The following is a 21066-nucleotide window of genomic DNA, read 5'->3' on the forward strand; positions in this document are numbered from 1 at the left end:
TAAATGGCTTAGACTCCAGTGCACTGCTTCTGCAATTAGTTTTTATATCTCTTTATATATATATACTGTATATATTTATATATTTTTACATTTTTAACAGTTGTTCGCATGATTTGAAAAGACTAAATGAGATGCAGCTGAAGAAATGGAAAGTACGGCAGGACTTCTAGACGTTTCGTAAGAGGACACAGACGATAGCGTAGGGAAGAAACGGCTCCTCTTTAAAAAAATATATACAAGTCTATGCAGAATTTGGTGACGATGAGTAAAGCTTAAAGTTAAGCCGACGAATCTTCTTCCCTTGATGACGCTCTGCTGCAGGCACTGAGCACCATGGTGCAAAAAAAAAAACAAACCAAACGTTTCTCCTCACGAACGCACCGTCCTCCACCTCCAACGATTCCTTCAGCAGCATCCGTGCTACACAGAGGCAGGTTTTTACCCAGAATGCATCGCTTCATCTGGCTGACACAGTGACATCGGAGCAAACGTCCGATAAGAAGCAGAGGAGCCGTCAGGTCTGTCCGGAAAGCCACACTGAGAACCTCAAACTAATGCTGCGTGATGTCATCACACATCTGTTACTAAGTTTATTTATTTATTTTTTTGGCTTCCAGAGTTTGGTGATATTTTTTATGACATCAAAAAGCAGAATTTTTGATGCCAATTTAGAAATATTTGCTCTTATGCTAAATATTACTTTACTACTGGAACTGGACATGAAGTAAAGGACAATACTGACACCTACTGGTGAGAGTTGGTCACTTCAACCCTTTTTTGTAATTGTTTTGCTGAAAATGTGCAATAAACTCAATTATGCATTAGCACAGATTGATGTAATTTAGCAGGATAAACGATAAAAACTGCATTGATAAAACAATATTTAAGCACATAATTACTTTTTCTTGTCTAGCGAGTTTGGGGAGCCACATAGTAACTTATGGCGGCCAGATTTGATGATTTCTAAATCATCAAATTTCTATAAAAATTGACAATTTTTTTTTTTTGGGGGGGAAAAATGAAATTATGCTCAACTTTGTGTTTGTCCATCACATAAAATCCTAATAAAACATAAATTAGTTTGTACTGTGGTAAAGCTGGACACTTTGGCAACACACCGAGTATTTTTATATAAATTACTACAAAATAAATGTAGATTTCACAAGATTAAATAAAATTTGGCATCTGATTTTAATTGTTTTTTAAACTGGGTTTTTTATTTGGATTAGTAAAGTTAATAATTTGGAGCATAACGACGTTAACGAGCGTTTAATTGACCTCAGTTCATCTTTGTATTTTAATAAAACTGATGGATCAGTTTATTAAACCGGAGTGACGTTCGCCCCCCGTCTCCAGATCCAACAGAATCAATGTGTTTGTGCCGCTTTCCTTTTAAAGATAGTAAAAAAAAAAAAAAAAAAAGTTCCAGGGGTCATCAGCAATATCTGCAAATCCAGAGCAGCACAAACGAGCTTCTGCTGCACAAACGTAGCCGAGTTGGTGAATGTGAGCGAGAGGCTGGTTGACCTCTGATGACCTCTGCAAACTTGCGGCACAAATTAAAATTTTTACAGCAAAAAACATCCGACGCTGATTTTGTTTGAACTTTCATTAATATCTCCAAAGCAAAAGCAGCACAAACGAAACTTTTTGCAGCAGAAAAGAAGTCGAGCTGATTGATTTTTGTCAGATTGGAAGAAGATGGGAGGCTGGTTGACCTTTGTCGACCTCTGGAAACACCTTTAAAATGATAGCGGCACAAATGAACATCTTTGCAGCACAAACGTTTGACACCAATGACGTGTCTGGGTAATGTGACTTCCACTAATATCTTCAAAGCGAAAGCAGCACAAATTAATTTTTGCTGCACAAAAGTTTGACGCCAACTTGTCTGGATTCGAAGGAGGCGGCGAACGTCACTCAGAGTTTAACCCTTCGGAGGCCGCAGCGTGGCGGTCGGGACAGACTCTCTGCTCGGAGCTTCACCTCTGGATGGAAGCAGACGGCGGAGGATGCATAGGTTGGACTGGAGGAATGCTACCCGGACCGGGCCGGGCCGGACCGGCACAGTTTTCTGGTTCTTTTTGAGGCGCGAATGGTTGGAGGGGGATAGGAGGAGGACCAGGCTGTGAGATGGTGCTAAAAAAGAAAGAAGAAGAAGAAGTAGTGTTTGTGTCTCCTAGGAGATGATCTCCAGGATGTAGAAGACGAGCTCCATGACAACGGGGCCTTCGCTCAGCTGACACGCCCCGCCGTGGATGACGGGGATCAGGGCGCTGTCCAGGTCGCTCAGGTACTGAGGGAGGAGGGGCTGGCCGTTACTTCCTGCCAGGTAACCCACCTGGAGGGAGGGAGGGGGGACAGAAACGTCAGAACTACAGGATAATACAACAAAAACATTTTACTAAAAGGTCAAATTTTCACTTTGATCAACGATGTTATTATAGCAATAAAATGGTGAAAGATTGATGGAAAAACATTTAGTAAAAAATGTAAAAATTTATCCTTTAAATTAACTTAAAGCTCAACAGTTTCTGGAAAACCAGCCGTTTCTAAAGCGGCTGAAGCTTCACTGCAACTTCACTGGTCCAGTTTTTACTGTAAATATCTTACTACACTTTAAATAAGGCAAAAACTGCAAGCAATTGTTCAGCAAGCAACAGCAGCTTATTTTAAGTAAATAATTGTTTAACACTGGTGGAAAAAGTACTGGATCCACAAGGAGATTATTTTAATTATAACAAGGGAAAATGTCCTGCTATAAGTGAAATAATCTGCCACTTTTTCATCAATATTAAGGATTTATTTATTTAATAAAAGTTGAATTTTCCTTCAGGTTTTCGAACTTTTAATTAGATTGAGACTTTTTGGGTTTAGAGGAGCAACTTTTCTGCTCCTACTTTTTCTACCACTTCTGTTTTCTCTAACATATATGAGATCATATGTAAATAAATATAAATAGATTATAAAAAGGCTCTGCAGCACCGGACGCCAGAGGTGCAAAGACCCTTAAAATCAGTTAAACTTTTAGAGCAACAGCATAAAAATCACTAAAATACGTAGAAAATTAAAGTTTTAATCTAATTTTATTCAGTGAGGAAAAAGAAATATTTATAGGAAATAAATGTTTTTAACTAAATCCCTGTTTCAATAGTTAAATTTATGTTTATGTTCAGTATATAAACCAGTTTTTACAGCTTTGAGTTTCTTTTCCACGCTGGTGAAAAACATCTGATGCCAACTCCCGCCTGTAGATGGCAGTGTTTCTTTTGCTTCAGCCTCACATGATGTTCTAATCCACGATGGAAAACCGAGCTGTTCAGGTTGTTAAAGAATAAAAATGTTTGGGTTCCCGATCTGAATGTCCGTTATTTGTTCTCTCATATATCTGTATTTTTTGGAAAAAGTTTAATAAGAGAAAAATCTTAAAAAAAAAAAAAAAAAAAAATTCTAATATTTTTAAAGTAGTTTCACAAAATCAGTGATTCGTAAAAGAATTAAATTTAAAATTAAAAAAACAATTGAAAAATCCTTGAGGGAGTGAATGTATTTGGCTGCTTTGGTTCAGAAGAGATTACTTAAAGCATGGGTGCTCAAAGTGAGGTCCAGGGGCCATCTCCGGCCCCTGGAATAATTTTTTGCGGCCACCTGACCTCAATTCAAGAATAAATTAAATAAATTAGGACAAAACTATGATTTTTAAATCCAAATCTATGCACAAAAACGGCAGATTCAAAACGAAGTGATCATCTTTTCCAAGTTTATTTTGGTTTCCATCTGTTGTCATGGTAACCAGGACCACATCTACTCACCTGTAATCTAAAGTCCAGTTCAGTGCAGCGAAATCTGATTTTAATTTCCATATTAAAACTCGACTAAAAGCACCGAATGTTTTCAAATGACCTAAATTCTGTTGTTTTTTTTTATTGGTGAGAACAGATGAAATGTTTTTCCTTGAATAATCAGAAAACTGGATGTTTTTCAGGAAAACTTGCAATAAAACATCAGAGGTTTTGAATCTGGAATCTCGTTCTTCCGTTTGTTTATCCGTTTAATTAAAAGAAGATGATAATTTATTGCTGAAAAAACATTTTCGGTGATTTTACATTTTAAAAATGTTAAAAGTTTTTTATTTTATTTTATTTATTTTGTGCTGCTTTAAACATTTTTTTTATTATTTGTGAGAAAAAGTTTGGATTTTAAAAATAGCAACATTTAAGAGCACAGCGTTCGGACCCGGATCCCAGCCTGGTATCTGGTATCCGGGTCCGAACGGCTCCCTGAGGATGACGGCTTCGTCCACCTGGTCGGAGTCGAGCGTGACCCGCAGGCCGAGCTTGGCCATGCCGTCCTCCTTCAGAAGCTTGAGGTGCGGACACAGCGCCATGCAGAACGCCCGCGCCACGTTCTCCGCCAGCCGGCTGTGGTCGGCCGGGTCGCTGAGCCCGCTGGGCTGGTCCTCGCTCTGCAGGAAGAACACCTGGGAAAACGCACACACCTTGAACGCACCGCAGAGATTAGCTTTCTCTTTGTTTTCAGGGTTTTTTTTTAAATCCTTGAATTTCACTGATGTGTTTGGAAAGTTTGATATTTTATAACATTTTAAAATGAAGAATCTGACATTTGATTAAAAGCCAAGTTTGCAGGTAGACATTAGTAATGAACAATAGTATAAGGACATAAACATATCAATACGTCTCCACCGTAACTAAAGAAAGAAAAAGTTTCAAAATTTGGAAAACATTTACAGTTGAAACCAGACATTTTCATAAATATCTAATATTCCTAATGGCTCAGTGACTTAAATAAAGGTTGGTTTATATTTTTGTTACGTTTTTTTGTGTTATTAGTGTTTTGTTATCGGACCAGTCGGGTATTTAGGATGCGAGAGAAAAAACACTTCAAAACATGAAATTTTAGCTTACACAGATTACTATCATAAAACACTATTAACAGTAAAACATTATATTCAATAGTGAACTGAAAGTGTATTTTATTAGTTCATTTGTATTGTTTTTATCTGCAAAGGTGTGAAGCTGGAAAAGTTTGATGACTTGAATTTTATTGTAGAAAAAGTTTTAAGACTTTATTTGTCTTTTAAATTTCCTTCATTTATAAAATGTGAATTTTCTGAGTTTAGACGAAGGAAAAAAACGTTTGTTCCTGGGAGATGAACTGGACAGAGTGTGTGTGTGTGTGTGTGTGTGTGTGTGTGTGTGTGTGTGTGTGTGTGTGTGTGTGTGTGTGTGTGTGTGTGTGTGTGTGTTACCTCGGTCCAGCGGATGACTTTGCCGTTGGCTTTGAACTCGGAGCCGTGGAAGATCTTCACGCTGGTGATGGACTCCATGGATTTCCCGTCGATCGGGCTGATGACGCTGAAAGAAACGTTTGTTTACAACGACGTCGGATTCCTGGGGAGACGTAATTTAACACAATTCATCTCCAGACTGCTGTGGGACAGGCAGCTGCTCCTGCTGAGCTTTATGAGCTCCGAACGGGTCGGGCCTTTTCCCGCAGAGCGCTGGAGCTTTAAATATTCTGCTCAAAAACACATTTATTAGGAAATAAATGTGTATCTTTCACAGGAGCAGAGAACCCAAAAAATTTACTCAAGTAAAAGTAAAAAGTCACAAGTCCAAGAAATTACTCAAGAGTAAAAACGTATTTGGTAAAAAGTCAAAAAAATGAGTAACTGATCAAATTATCAATCATTTAATTGTTAAAAAGTTTGTAATGAGACGGACGAAAATATAAAGTTAAGTGGAAATGTTTGGTGTTTTAAAAGACCAAATTGACAATAATTCATATCAGTAACAAAAAATAACAAAACCAGGCAAAATAAAATGTTTCCAAATCAGTTTCTTCTTTCAATAAAAAAACTGAAGAAACTTCAACAGAAACTGCAGGTGTGAGTCTGAATCTGGTGAATTTTTGGTTAAAACGTGTTTGATTTTCATTCAGTGGGCAGAAAATCCAGACATTTTACTCAAGTAAAAAAAGTACAGCGTAGTAAAAATACTCCTGCAAGTACATTTAAAAAAAAAAGTTACTGAAGTAAATCTACTATTTACAATCCAACTCAAGTATTTAAATCTGTTTTCTGCTTCAATTAGACGTCTGTAAAACGATCATTTTTATTATCTGAGTTCCTACAGCAGAAACTGTGAATCTGTCATTAAATTACCTGAATGTTAATTTTCTCTCACCCTTTGTTGAAGTTCTGGTCGTCTTCGGTCCACAGGATGTGGACCAGCTCTGGGTTCTCCTCCTGCTCCGCCTTCCCGCAGGTTATGGTGAAGTCCTTCATGTCCCTCAGGGCTTGCCGTAGAGAGTCCATGGTCTCTGCTGTGATCTGGATCATCACACCGTCTGAAGCAGAAATAAAATTAATGAGAAACACTTTATGATGCTGAAAGAAATGGTTTTAACAGCTCAAGATTTTACAGACTGTGTGGTTTATTTGTCCTCAGAGAGTCTATAAAACAGGAATTAAAAAGGTAATAGTAACTGTACTTGGTGCCGGATTCGTTTATAATATGAAATAAACCAGAAACAGCAAGATTTCATGGATTATCACCCAAAGTTTCACCACTTTTAAGCTTCAGGTTTGTAGAAATTGTGTAAGAAAGAAACACCTGACCAAAAGATTACAATACTTGCTTCAGTTTTTTTTAGTTAATCTCATGAGATCTCATCGTTTTGTCTTGTTCCTGTGGTGTAAATCCAGTTGATTACGTCGAACCTGGAGTCCCTCAGGGCTCCGTACTCGGTCCACTACTCTTCTGAACGCCTCTAAGTTTTAACGCATTTAAAGACGAGAACCTTTGAGACTTGCATGAGCTTTAATACTTTCTGTTTACTTCCCATTAAAGTTAAATAAAACTTTGTCAACTTATATTAGTTACCGTTTGATAATCTGGTCGAACACAAACCCTAAAACTCTGTATGCTATAAACATGTTAGGCAAGAAAACGATTCCAATTCCCTTCCAAGCTGAAGAAAAATCTGAGATTGTAAGAGATTCACAGCTTCGCTGAGTAAGACAAGCTGCCAAGAAAAACAAAGTTTAATCTCAATAAATCTGAATATAAGAGGAACGTTTTAGATTTTCCTTTAAGCCATCTGGTATCTTTATTCACATTTCTTCTCACCTTCTACTATGCTGGTCTTAGCCAAGAAGCCGGACGAGGCTTTCAACGCACCACTGAAAACAAAGAAGCAGGATCCAGTAACTGAAGAAACAGAGAAAAAAAGAGAGAAGAAACAAACAAACCAGGTCAGTTCAGATTCACGAGAAAACTACTGAGACGTTAAACTGGGAGCAGAAAGGAGAACATAAACGGGAAGAGATGAGGGACAAACGCTGCAAAAACAAAATATTTTTGGTCTAGTTTTGAATGAAAATATGTTTACACTAAAAATAAGACAAAACTAACTCAAACGCAACTTTTCAGCAAAATGTAGGAGCTTTTCTAAGTCAATAATTCCTCAACATTGATGAAAAAGTATTTGTTTCACTGGCAGATTATTTCTAGGCAACAGATTTTATGGACGATAAATTGGAAGTTATTGCGATAAATGATAATACTGTTGTTTTGAGACGAACTTCAAGGACTATAATGTATAAAAATAATAATGCAAAAACACATTCTTCGAAAGAGCAATACACTTTAAATTCAAATCAAAATTTAACACTGGAACTGGAAAACATTTTAAACAACAATGAAAAAAAGTAGTAAGAAGTCTCGGTAACACTTTATTTGAAGGGGGGTGAATAAGACTGTAATGACACCGTCATAAACCTGTCATAACACCTGTCATAAACATGAATAAGCCTTCATGAACGTTTATGACTGTTGTCATAAAGCGTCATTCGGTAAATTATGATACTTTTAATACAAAGTTGACATTATTCTAAATGTCTTTGTTATGACAACTTGACATTAACCAGGAAATCATTACTGATATAAATTTGTTATAAAAGTTTTACTGATTGCACTTTAAAAATTAGGTAACTTTATGTTATTAAAGGTAAAGTTTAAACAGTAATGATTTCCTGGTTAATGTCAAGTTGTCATAACAAAGACATTTTGAATAATGTCAACTTTGTATTAAAAGTGTCATAATTTACCGAATGATGCTTTATGACAACAGTCATAAATATTCATGAAGGCTTATTCATGTGCATGACAGGTGTTTATGACAGTGTCATGACAGTCTTATTCACCCCTCTTCAAATAAAGTGTTACCGAAGTCTCTGTAAACAAAAACAACTGGTTGAGACCAAAACACCAGATTAAAGACTTTTACCATCCAGTTTTGGTAGAAACAGAGAAAGAAGAAAGAAAAACGACAAATCATGCAATCAACCACATGATTGATTGACTGATTGCTTATTGCAACAGGGCTAATTATTTTACTAAAACAAGACATTTTCACTGTTATAAGTGGAATAATTTTCTTAAAACCACCTCCTATATTTATAAGTTAGTTTAGCACTAAGATGTTTACAGTAGAATCTCGACAAACTTCTCGCTTAGACTTCGTGCACCTTTGCGCGGCTGGTGATGGATGCTGATGGCCTGCGTCTGGTAGTTCCCGTCGTCGTTCTGGACGCAGACCAGATGGGAGTCGGCCCGCTCGTTGAAACACGCCCCCATGGCCAGAACGTGCTCGTTTGACTTATTCATGGCCTTCATCAGCTGCAGGGACACACAACGCACAGCGTGACCAACGGCGTCAAAGTGACTTTCTGGTTGAGCCTAATCGCTTCCGGTGCAGATCTCGGGTTGAACATCGATGGCAGACTGCAGAAGAACTCGGAGGCAGAGCTCGATTTCAGTTCCTCGTATTAATCCTGCGTCTGTTTGCCAATCAGAAATAAAACTGAAAATCTGCAGGGCTTTAACCGCTCGCTGCGTTAAACGCTGCAGAGCGGCGGTTCGCTCTTCGCTCTGCTGACTTCCCATCTGTCAGCGCGGCGGCAGCCAAACTCCAACGCTGACGCTCATTCGCGCCCTGCAGGCGACACTTTATCACACGTGGGCAGCTTAGAGGCCCGATGCTCAGCTGCAGGGGAAACCGCGCAGGTTTGCATGCATCACCTAAACACAGAACTGTGTGTGGACAAAACAAAAGACAAAAATCTGCTGGCAGAAAATATTGAGTTTAGTCTTCGGTGTGAAATCACAGGTAGGACTGAAACGATTAATCGGATTACTCGTGATTAATCGCTAGCTGAAGTATGCAAACTATAAAACAGGGGTGTCCAAAGCATGGCCCGGGGGCCTCTTGCGGCCCTTGAAATTATTTTTCATCGGCCCCCAGACAAATCAAGAACAGTAAAAATTTGACCAACAAAATAAAAAGTACTTTATGTTTTTATTCTAACAAGGGGACAGACTAAAGTATCTTGTCTTTTTTATGTGTTGAATCTTTAAGGATTAATAGATTTTATTTACATTTGGTTTATTATTGAGCAGGGACAAAAAGTTTGGGCACTACTACATATATATATATATATATATATATATATATATGAGGTTCAACTCAACCTCATATGTACACTATTTATCTAGTATTTATCTAGTTTTGTTTATGACTTGCAATGATTTTAGTCATTAGTTTTTAGAAAACCAAATTTTCCCTTTAAAGGAGACGTTACATTGAATAAAATTTGGAAACTGTAACATTTTTCCCCACCCCATCTTTAAACATTTGAGCCGTTCTTGGGAGTCACAGCGAGTGTGTGTGGTATGAAAACACACAACTCTCAAAGCACACACCGTCCTTGAGACGCTCCTTATCTGTGGAGCAGGAAACCGCCGGCTCATTCGGTAACCATAGCAACGTGTCCGATCGTGATCGGGGACCTTCTGTGCCTGAGCCCTGCTTCATGCTGCAACATCTTATTAAAAATGAATGACAGAGTCTAGTCAGCTAGGAAAACTGTGTCAAGATACACGGCTTGTTTTGTTTTTCTGCTTCGGCCTGAATTATAAATTTAAACGATGTGACCGACCAGCTGAGTAGAAAAACAAACAAACAAAACAACAACAACGGTATCGTCATTTTTAGCATCAATTTATGGATTTATCAAGAGGATGTTAAATATTTTTGATCGGCGATATCTGTTGTAGCGTGGAGGTTTGCTAAATTTATTAGAGTAAGAACAAATGGTCAGTGTGACGTTGCCAAGTTTAAATTTAGAAATAGTCCCCAAAAGTACAGAAAGTTTCAGACTGAACAAGTTATCAGAAAAAGAAAACTGGAGTTTTCAAAAGATAACTTGACTTATTAGAAGCAAGTTAACCAGGCCTTATGTGAAAAAGAAGCTGCAATCTTCACCGACTCAAAATTAAGGCTTTTTAAGACTTTTAAAAAAGACCATTATGAATTAAATTTAAGACCTGTATCATGGCAGAAATATTAAGCATTTTTTAACAAATTGCGCCTAGCATCATGTGGGTTCCAGGTGGTGGCAAAGACAAACATTGTCCAGCCAACTAGCAATAAATTTGCACTTTACCCACGATAAACTCCAAAAAAGCTAGCTAGCTAAATAGCTAGGATACATCAATGGCCTCAAGTTGCAGAAAGCAACACAGATTTCTGCATGCGACAGTTTGCCTGAAAGAAAAGTCCTGTGAGAAAAATAAATGACACATACACGATTAAAAAGCCCTGCCATGACAAAATTTAAGAATTATTATTAAAGACCATCTTACACTTCTTAAATTAATTTAAGACAGTTTAAGGCCTTAATTTTAGATGCATTTATTTCTTACTTTTTGTACGGATGCAGGCACCCTAGATGACTTTTTTAAATGATATATGATCAACTCAATTGGACTGAAGTCCAAGCTTTGACTAGGCTTCTCCAACGGATTTTGTTTTTAGCCATACAGACGTGGATCGGAGCTTCAGAACATTGTTTTGCTACAAAGCCCAAGTTCTCCTGGTTGATTCATGTTTCCATAAATTATGGATATGATATGATCTGAGTCCTGAAAAGGTGAATCAGCAGCAGACCATTATTCTACCACCACCGAGCGTCTCCGATACGCTGCACATCCAACAGGATGTTCCAGTTTGATCCAACTGGAAAATGTTCCTGAAGGGAAACGTTTAGAGACTCACCTCATTGTATCGATTGCTGGGGATCTTGATGCTCGTCTTCCTCACCTCCATGTCCACAACCAGACCTTTCACCACCGGCAGAGTGTACTGGTAGTTACGGAAATCCTGTAAAAAAGACGACCACATTATTTAATTTTATTAACATACACTGGTATACTGGTATTAACCAGAGGAAAAAAAGTGTGAAAGCCACTTACTGCTAGCAGATTCATGATGGTGTGCCCGGTCTCTCCAAATAGAGGTTTCCTGAAGCGAACGCTGAACAGTGGACACGGATAAACTGCAAGAGCAAATTAATAAAGTTAAAACTCCAATGCACTCCATCACAGCCGATTTAGCAGTTACGTAATTATTGTATCACTTTCCAGAGCAAAAAGCAGCATGCTAGTTAAGAAAACTATTTCTTATTGTGACATATGATGGGGTTTCTGCTGGTGTCACCAACTAAAATTTAAGACCATTAAGAATATAAGACCTGTATCAGGACACAATAGTAGAAACTTCATCCAGGCAATTGGCGAGAAATTTGCATTTACAGATAAATGCAAAAAAGCTAGCTAGCTAGCAAAGGTATATTAGCAGTGAGTTAGCAGTAGCCTGAACCACCTTGACTGACAGAATGTAATGAAGCGCGCAACACTGACTTTTGTGACCAAAAAAAGAATAAAATACATTAAATATTCAAGATTAATGAACCTAAAGACGTGACCAAAAAATATAAGACAAACTTACTTTCTAAATGAACTTAAGACTTTAAGACCTGCATTACAACATAAATGTACGACCTTCGTCCAGCCAACTCTCAGTAAATTTGCACTTACACAGAATAAACATAAAAAAGCTAGCTAGCAGGTAAAAGTGTGTTAGCAGTGAGTTAGCGGTAGCCTCAACTGTCTCAACGTGGAAAGCAACGAAGATGTCTGCGGACGACTCAAACTTTTGTCTGACCGAAAAGTCTCGTGAGAAAAACAAACAAAAAAATATTGTATATACAAGATTAATAAGACAAAAATTAAGACCTGTGATTCATATAGTAAGAACAAACTTTTAAAAATGAATTTCAGACTTTTTAAGACCATTATGAATGGACTTTAAGACTTATATCACAGGACAAATTTACAAACTTCAAATCCACCCAATTGACAATAAATCTGCTCTTACACAAAACAGATGCAATAAAAGCTTACCAGCTAGCAAGGGTATATTAGCAGTAAGTTAGCATAAGTCTCAGAAAAAAACAAAACATTGAATATACAAGACTAACAAGATACAAATGAAGACTTGTGATTAACATATTAAAGGCAAACTTACTTTAAAAAAAATAAATTAATTTAAGACTTTTTTAAGGCCTTAATTTTTGACATAAATTTCTGACTATTTTTGAGTGAGGCTGACCTAATTAGAAATCTCAGGAAGAAGGCTCCTAACTTTCAAAAGAAGAATACTGCTTCTTATTAAGCTTCTTAAACTACTATTTTCAACTTCATCTCATCATCCAGCAGCTGGAAAAAGATCACTAAACATTAACGCTGTTTTGGGCTCGGTATGCAGAATCCTAGAGCCAACCCGCCTTGTGTGGGTCAGGCCTCAAAGAGGCGAGCATGTTGACAACAGCGGCGTTTGTGCTGCGGATTAATTTCTTGGTGATTCCAGCAGTTTGTGTTGAAAACGTGTCTTTGTTAATGTATTCCAGCCGAAGTTGCAGGATGCAGGCTAATGGCTTAAGAGAGCGCGGCGGAGCTGAGCTGGCAGGTCCGACTGCGAGAAAAGAGGATTCTGAGGAGAAGAAGAGCCACTCTGACAAATCTGCACACCAGCTTTCCAGATTCATGAGACACTGCAGAAAAATGGAGGCAGCATAACAGCTGGCTGCTTTAAAATGACACAAAGCGTCAAGAGAGGCTCTGGTTTCTGCAATCGTTTAACAAGTTCACTGCAAAAACACAAAATCTTATCTTTCATAGTCCAAATATCTTAGTGCACTTGAAATAAGAAAATTAAGTTGCAGGTAACTTTTCAGGAAGATATTGGAGTTAAGTAAATAAATCCTTAATATTGATGAAAAAGTAGCAGCTCCATTGGCAGAACAGAGTTGCTTTTGAACCGTAATAATTGAAACACGAACCAACATTTTGATGTGCAATGACTGCACTTGGCAAACAGTGATGTTTTAATTGTTGATTGTAGTGTTTTTATGATGTAAAGCACATTGAACTGCCTTGTTGCTGAAATGTTTTCTACATATAAACTTGACTGATTGACCCAAACTCACATCGGTACTCTGCTCCCAGCCGCAGCATGAGGCGGATCGGGAAGACCTTGGCCCACGGCGTCTCCCACTTCTGGATGAGGATGCCAAAGAGGTAGGGCGGGTTGGGCAGCAGCAGGTCCTGCAGCGACTGGAAGGACGGGCTGATGTAGAGGAAGCCGCCGTGCTCCTTGCTGCCCAGGAAGCTCTGGGTGAAGAACGAGTGACTCAGGTGGCTCAGCACGTTGCCTGGTGGCCGGAGGGAGGAAGAGCCGTCAGTCAGCAGGCAGCACAGCGAGCGGCTGAAGCTCTCTGAAGCCAGCACTTCCTCCAAACGCCTGACTGGCAGCGGCTTAATGAGGATCAACGCACACAATACGACTGCCTTCCAGCAGCTGACACGGCTCTGATGCAAATACTCAACAGGAAGCCGCCTGAGGAAAGTGAGCCGTCACAGTCGGCTCATATTAGCAGTTTTTGCTGTGCAGCGTAAGGATGTAAAAAAACAAGACACAAAGAGACGACCGCCAGACGACAACGCTGGAGGTGAGCAGGCAGCTGGCGGGAACGTACCCTCTGGGAAGCAATCGGATTCATTGTGATGAATCGATTGTTGAAATAATCAATTAATTTAATAATCAATTTTTACCGACCCAAATAAACGATACTTTCTGAAACAGCAACATATTCAGAGCAGTAATTAAGCTGAAACTATTAAAGTATATTATGCATTTAAGATGAAAAAAGAAGAAAAACTTCTACGTGTCTGTAAATATGCAAGTATGTTCACCTGGTTAAAATTATGTAAAAAATAAATAAACAAATAAAAAATATTAAACACCTTTTGCTATGCAATTATTGATCGGTTAACCGAAAAAATAATCAATGGATCCGCCATATTGATGTTGCATCAAACAAAGAGCTCAGCTTTTCACATGTTGATGTTAAAAGTATTTTTTAAGCTGCGGATGAATCCTTTGCTATAAATCAATAACCAATAAATCAATTAATCAGACGATAATAAAAATGAACTCAATCATTTCCATTTGCATGATTTGTCATTTTTCTCTATTCCGTCTTTCCAACAAAAACCAGATGATAAAACTCTTCAGTCTGTGGCTTTGGTCTCAACTTGCCCTTTTTTTCAGGGATAATTTTGTTTTTGTAGAAACTTTATAATTCATTTTATTTGTTGTTTCATTTATTTTGGATATTTAAAATCTCTTCCAGTTTCAAATGTTCATTACAATTTAAAGTTTATCGATCTTCGACAGTGTGTTCCATTTGTGCCATTTCCATTATATTACTTGAAAATGGTCTCAAAACAATGATATTATTGTGCATCACAATAATTTCTGGAACGATTTATCGTCCAGTTAAATTTGTTATCATTACAGACCAGGCGTTCTCTAAAGGAATGATGTGTTGTTGCATTTTAGGCTATGACATGATTATTTCCTTATCTAAAAAGTTAACTGAACTGTCTATTTGCATCTTTTAATGCCTTTCTAAAATCTTATGTAAATGAAAACTCTCCAGAATGTGACAATTTATTTAATTCGATTAATCGTTACAATAATCGATTCCTAAAACAAGGCGAGCCCTACTCTTTGTAGCTCTGGAGGAGCCGCAGCGAATTTCTCACCGCTTAGGGCTTCTTGGTAGAGCTGCACAAAGTGTGTGAAGATGTCTTTGGGGATGGTTTTCTCGTCGGGCAGACACTGCAGCAGAATGACGACCTCGGCCTGGCCGACGGCGTGCATGCCTTTAGTCGTCACGTACCAGCACTTCCTGTTAACATCTGACAGTTGAAGAGAAAAAACCTGGTCAGGACACTGAACTTAATACCAGGATCAGTGGAGTTTCTGCAGGTTCCACCAAGACTTTTTAAAACCTTTATGAATGGAATTTAAGACCAATATCCACAGATATAGACGCCAAAAAGCCAGCTAGCTAGCTGCTAACATAGCAACAGTAGCCTCAAGCATCTAGAGCAGGGGAATCGAACTCATTTTGAGCCACATCAAAAATCTGAATGTTCTTAAATGGCTGGTTGTGCCAGTATATGTTGATAAAACCAATTAACTTGTTAAAATATCGATAAATAGCTGTTCTTCCAGCATTCCGCGACTGTTTTTGTTGTTTCTTACAATCAGAATTCCAGATTTTGTTGTGGCAATTTAGAAATGTCTCCAAGACATTTTTACAGTATTTGTGCTAATGTGTGATGTTAAATGTGACTTTTTATTACTCGTATCAACTGCAGACTAACTTGACATCAAGAAAGGCTGAGGCAGCGGTCACTTAAACTCAATGTTTTTTAGCCAATTTAGAGAAAATTTGCAGTAAAATCAGAAGAAAATGTGGAGATTTGCTGATTTTCTGTGAATTTTGCAGAAGTGTGAAAAACTGGAGGGAATTACTGATGTAATTTGGAGCTTAAAGGCCCACATAAAAAGCTACTGTGGGCCAGGTTTGGCCCCCAGGCCTCAAGTTTGAAACATGTAGAGGATGCAATGATGTCTGAGTGCGACTCAAAGTTTTGCCTGACAGAAAAGTACCTGCAAAAAAAAGAGAATGCAAAGAATATACAAGATTAAATAGTCCTGTCAGGACAACATTAACAAAATAAAGACCTACTTACTTTTTGTAAATGTTTAACATGTTTTAGTTGCACGAATTTAAGACTTTAAATGATTCACGGACACTCTGCAGTAGGAAAAACAAAAGCTGCTTTACCAAGAAACAAGGAAGACGTTTACAAAACGTTTGGACTGAACAGAAAGAAAATGTGCAGCAGAAGTGAAATCCAGTCATGTCTTCCAGATTTTTCAGTGCTGCTCAGTTTAGTTTTATTTGAACTGGTTTGATTTGTAACGTTGCACAAAAAGGATTAGTTTTATTTTATATAAAAACAAGTATGTATATTAAATCAAGAATGTGTTTTTATGATGTAAAGCACTTTGGACTGTTGCTGCTGAAATGTGTTGCACAAATAAACTTGATTGGTTGATAAATGTGTAACAGAGGGGTGTAAACATGACTCACAGTTGACCAGCTTGACCATGGCTAGCAGGTTAGCATTGAGCACGAACACCAGGGGGTCTGGGCCTCCCTCCTCCAGCTGCTGCATGAGGACGATCTCCGACGGTCTCTCCTCCACGGCGTAATCTGCGGGAGATTCAGAGCGCTAAAGTCAGGTCAACAGGAAGAAACCAGCCGGAGCGAGACAGAGATTCAAAGTCCTGCTGTCTCTGGTTAGAACAAACACAACAGCTTCCACGACATCGTTTAAGCATCGCCTCAGCGTTCCCGTGAACAAAGCTTCTCCCCTCTCTGTTGGCAATGAGTGGTGCAAAACATGAGCGGTGACACAAAGGCCATGAGGAGCACACTAAATGGACACAAACACAGCAGCAATGAGGAGGCAGCAGAATGGTGAGGATGAAGGCAAGCACCTGTGATGTGGCCTCCCGTACCTCCTTTGACTCCGGTGGAGATGAGGATGGGAGGGAGCCCGTCCTCCGGGATCAGGCTGAGGGAGCTGCCCACGGGGCTGCCCGCCGGCGCCACGGGGGTCTGGGCCGCCTGCAGGGTGGAGAGGAGGCGTTAGGCTACACCTGAAGTGACCCGAATGTGACCTCTGTCTGACCTTTTCATGACATTCCGAACAACACAGACTGGATTTTTTTGGGCTACTTGGATAGGGGGTCATAAATACGGATCTGATGAAGGCGGTGCACCGATTGCAATTTTCTGGTTGATTGTAGATTACTGATCTTTAAAAAAAAAAAAAGCATTCATTTTCTATGCACCACAAATCTGGAACAAACTTCCAGAAAACCGTAAAACAGCTGAAACGCTGACTTCCTTTAAATCCCGACTAAAAACCCTCCTGTTTAGAGTCGTATTTGAAACGCAATCAATTATGAATTCAATGCTGGCATTTAACTTAATGTAATGTTTTGATTGTTGATTCTATGTTGCATGACTCTGTGTTTTTGTGTTTGTTATGATGCAAAGCACTTTGAAATGCCTTGCTGCTGAAATGTGCTACATAAATAAAATTTGATTGATTGATTGATAAAAAGCCTGACCTGCCAATTCTGAATTTGGCCAATACCAATTTTTTTTTTTTTGTCTGACATATTGATAAAAGTGGCAGGAAAGTCGGGGGAGGGACTGTTCTTAACTGCAAACATGCAGCCACAACCTGATGACCGCTCCGTCAGTCAAACCGCTCCGTCAGTCAAACCGCTCTCACAGAAGAGGACAGTGGATGATAAATCCACTCCTAATGTTTTCTAAATCTGGGGTCGGGTCGCAGAGGCAGCAGCCTAAGAAGTCCAGACTTCCCCCAGCAGCTTCAAGTTCAGATTAGTGGAAGAAAAACATTTAGTGTGAAGCTTAATTGGCATCTTCTGTTGATTCCCTCGTCTCCACTGAGTTTCTTTCTACCGCCACATGGCCAGTTTGCCAGAAATTGGCTAGAATTAGATTACCTAATGCAACGTCACTTGAGATAATTTGAGCAGGAAACGTCTCTCGGCTGAGCCACATGAAATTTATTGCTTTCTGCAACAAAACTCACTGGGACAGCTGGTATTCAGAAGCTGTTCACTCCAAACAAATACAAAGGCTTTGCTGTAGGAATACTTTTACATGAGCATAGTCTCATTAATGGTCCAACCAAGCACAATATGTCTCAATATTAAGCTTTTTAGTGCCGTAGCATTTATAATTCTCTTCACTTTAACATGTTTAACATATTACAGTCGGTTATGGAGGCAGGATTTCCTGAGTAAAGAGCTCATTCACTGCAAAACCATACATTTTTATCAAGTATGTTTAGTCTAGTTTCTAGTGCAAATATCGTAAAACATTTGAAATAAGAAAACTAACCCATAGAAGTTCTATTTCCACTGGCAGATTATTTCATTTATAACATGGGAAAATGTCTTGTTATAAGTGAAATAACCTGCCAGTGGAAATGCTACACTTTCATCAACATTAAGGAATTACTGACTCAAAACAAGCTCCTATTTATTGCTGAAAAGTTACTTGTAAGTTAGTTTTGTCTTATTCCAAGTGTGCTGAACTATGTGCACTAGAATCTAGGCTAAAACACTTGATAAAATGTTGCGACTCCCTTTAATCATCCGTTTGAGCTAAGCTAGTAGCATAGGTCGGGGCTACACGCGCTTCGTACCGAACTCGCCACGGGGGCCTCCGCCGTGGCGGACTTGTTGGAGCAGGTGGAGGCGACCCGTGACTGCGAGGACGCCGAGCCGGAGGACGGCGGCTTGGAGGACTCTGCTGTGTCTCCGTTTGGAAGAACCCCGTCGGCGAACCAAACCCTCCTCTGGTCCCGCGACAGGGAGCCTAAACAGGAAACAAACAGAGAACTTAAACAATATCAGAGCGATTAATCCGCCAGTTATTTTAGTGATTGATCAAATATTTTTTTGGTCATTATTAAAAAATAAAATCTTTTTTTAGGGCTGCAATTATTGTTTCAGTAAGCAATTGTTCTTACACTGACGATTAATCGGTTGAAAAAAAAAAAGCTCACATTTTTCATTTAACCACCTTTTTTTTATACGTTATTAGTAATGTATAACAACTGCAAATAACTTATTTTTAAAATAAGAAAATAAATATTTTATGCAATAACATAACATGCTTGTTCATTTATAGAAAACAAAGCTAAAAAATAGATATCTCCAACATCAACATGTAAAACGCTCAGTAATTTCTGCTTTGGTTTATCAATACAGCGTAGGGCTGATATGTTTATTAGTCAATTTATTTTTGATAAACTGATTAATAATTTGAGGGAAAAAGGCAATAGGATTTTTTTAAATGATCATTTTAATCAAGTGAAGCTAAAATTATGACATTTATGTTGGTTTTGGTAGAACATAAAAAGGTTTTCTTCCTTTTTCTTTAATAAAAATTATATATTTTCAGTACAGTTTTGACTTAATTACTGCTCTTGTTATGTTCTTTCAGCAAATGGCATCATTTAAAGTCCAGATGACGATTAACCAATTACTAAATCACTTAATGATTATTTTAATAAACGATTAATTGCGTTTAATCGTTTGTGCCCTAAAAAAAATACATTAATTTCAGGCCCAGTTGTTGGTTTTTCCATCTATTGGGACAGAATGTCATTGCAAAAGGATATAAATAACAGCTTCTTATTCTCTTGCTGATGAGGAACGCACCTTCATTGCCGGGTTGCTTCAGGACTCCCACGGGCACCATGACCGTGGGAGGCGGCGAGCTGAGGACCCCAGACGCCTGCGCCTGCTGCAGGGGGGGGATGGTGGAGCAGTACTCTGCCGGGTTGTTCGGGTTTGGACTCTGATTGACTGCAGTAGCTGGCGTCTCCGCTGATGGAACTGACGGCAACAGAACACAACATCCATAAATATAAAGCAATTGTTGGGTTTCGGATGACGTAGCCCCAACGTCGCCCAATGCAGATGGAGGGCCGGAAGTAAATGCGGCCCATTTATTTCTGTTGATCCAGCATCAAAATGCCTAAAGTCTGAGTCCTGACTTTAGGCATTTTCTTTTTCTTTATCTCGTTCTGATAGAAATAAAGATAAAACATTTTCGTGTTTCAAAGGTAAAATAAGAAGGTAGTTGGTCACAAGGGAGTTAATTTTAAAAAGATTTACAAAAAAAATAAATAAATAAGGAGAAAAGTGGATCAACAATCTACAGCTTAAAATAGGAGGTGCGGAAACTAACAATGCCAGAGTTTGCAGCGCCACTTTCTAACAGGTAACGATCGCATCGTTAAAAATGTATTTTTAGATGTTTTGTTGGACAGCTACTTAGAAAGACAAGCATTCATATGTAAGGTAAGACATATTACTTTTATGCCCTTAGCGTGGTTGTCCTCAGAGTGCTAATATTGTTAGCAGCTAGCTCAGTGCCGAGTCACGGACAGAAAATATGTTTATTCAGTGGGACTTTCATACTTAAAAAAAAAAACCGCTAAATAAATGAAATGTAACATACCCAGCCAGTCACCGTGAGCTGTGACTATTCCCATACCCGGTTCGTGTCTGGACACGAACACGGGGGTTTCAGTAGATCGGTGCGAATCGTTGACCTACATTGGACCTGAATCCAGCTTCCTACAGCGACTCAACATCATCGTACAACTCCAGCAAAAAAATTTGGGTTTACAGAAGCTAAATAAATTATTTACCAGGAGATTCAAGCTCATAGAAATAACATAGTTAGTTCGTTGTTAGCGATAGCATCGTTATAATAGACTAATTACTTAAAATAGTACAATTCACTACTCACCTGGCAGAAACAAGTCGACAGCCATCTAATGTTTTTTTTTATTTTTATCCTAAATGCTTGACCCAACTTGGAACTAAATGATTGTATTTTCCAGGCTTTTGAAATCTTTCTTCTGGCTCGTGGTATAATATGAGGTCTGCAACTCCAGGTAGTTAGTGGACAGCCTCGATGCGGGTAAATCCTCAAGATTATAAGAGAAGTCTTTTTTACCGAGATAATACGGAGCATATCCTAAATATATGCGTATTTTTTCGAGATGCCTCGGCTTTTTCAGCCTATTTAGGGAATTAGCTACTCGTGATCAACTTTGCTTTGTTTTGAACCGGAGAAATCCACTTCCGGCCCGCAAT

At 38.7% G+C, this 21066-nt stretch overlaps 1 protein-coding gene across 1 annotated transcript; it reads right to left on the minus strand.

Moving 5' to 3' along the window:
- Positions 1–629: 629 nt before the first annotated feature.
- Positions 630–20558, minus strand: zfyve9a (zinc finger, FYVE domain containing 9a). The gene is made up of 15 exons (XM_015020766.1): positions 20521–20558; positions 19618–19913; positions 18597–18769; positions 16867–16975; positions 16436–16558; positions 15033–15188; positions 13412–13636; positions 11337–11419; positions 11140–11244; positions 8552–8702; positions 7152–7232; positions 6207–6369; positions 5270–5375; positions 4304–4480; positions 630–2341 (listed from the first exon to the last, which is right to left on the minus strand). Exons 1-15 carry the CDS (start codon positions 20556–20558, stop codon positions 2180–2182), a joined length of 2148 nt encoding a protein of 715 aa, XP_014876252.1. The 3' UTR covers positions 630–2179.
- Positions 20559–21066: the final 508 nt, after the last annotated feature.

The sequence above is a fragment of the Poecilia latipinna genome, unplaced genomic scaffold, assembly GCF_001443285.1.
Source record: "Poecilia latipinna isolate Pla-1442-1.1 unplaced genomic scaffold, P_latipinna-1.0 Scaffold2653, whole genome shotgun sequence".
Classification (NCBI taxonomy): domain Eukaryota; kingdom Metazoa; phylum Chordata; class Actinopteri; order Cyprinodontiformes; family Poeciliidae; genus Poecilia; species Poecilia latipinna.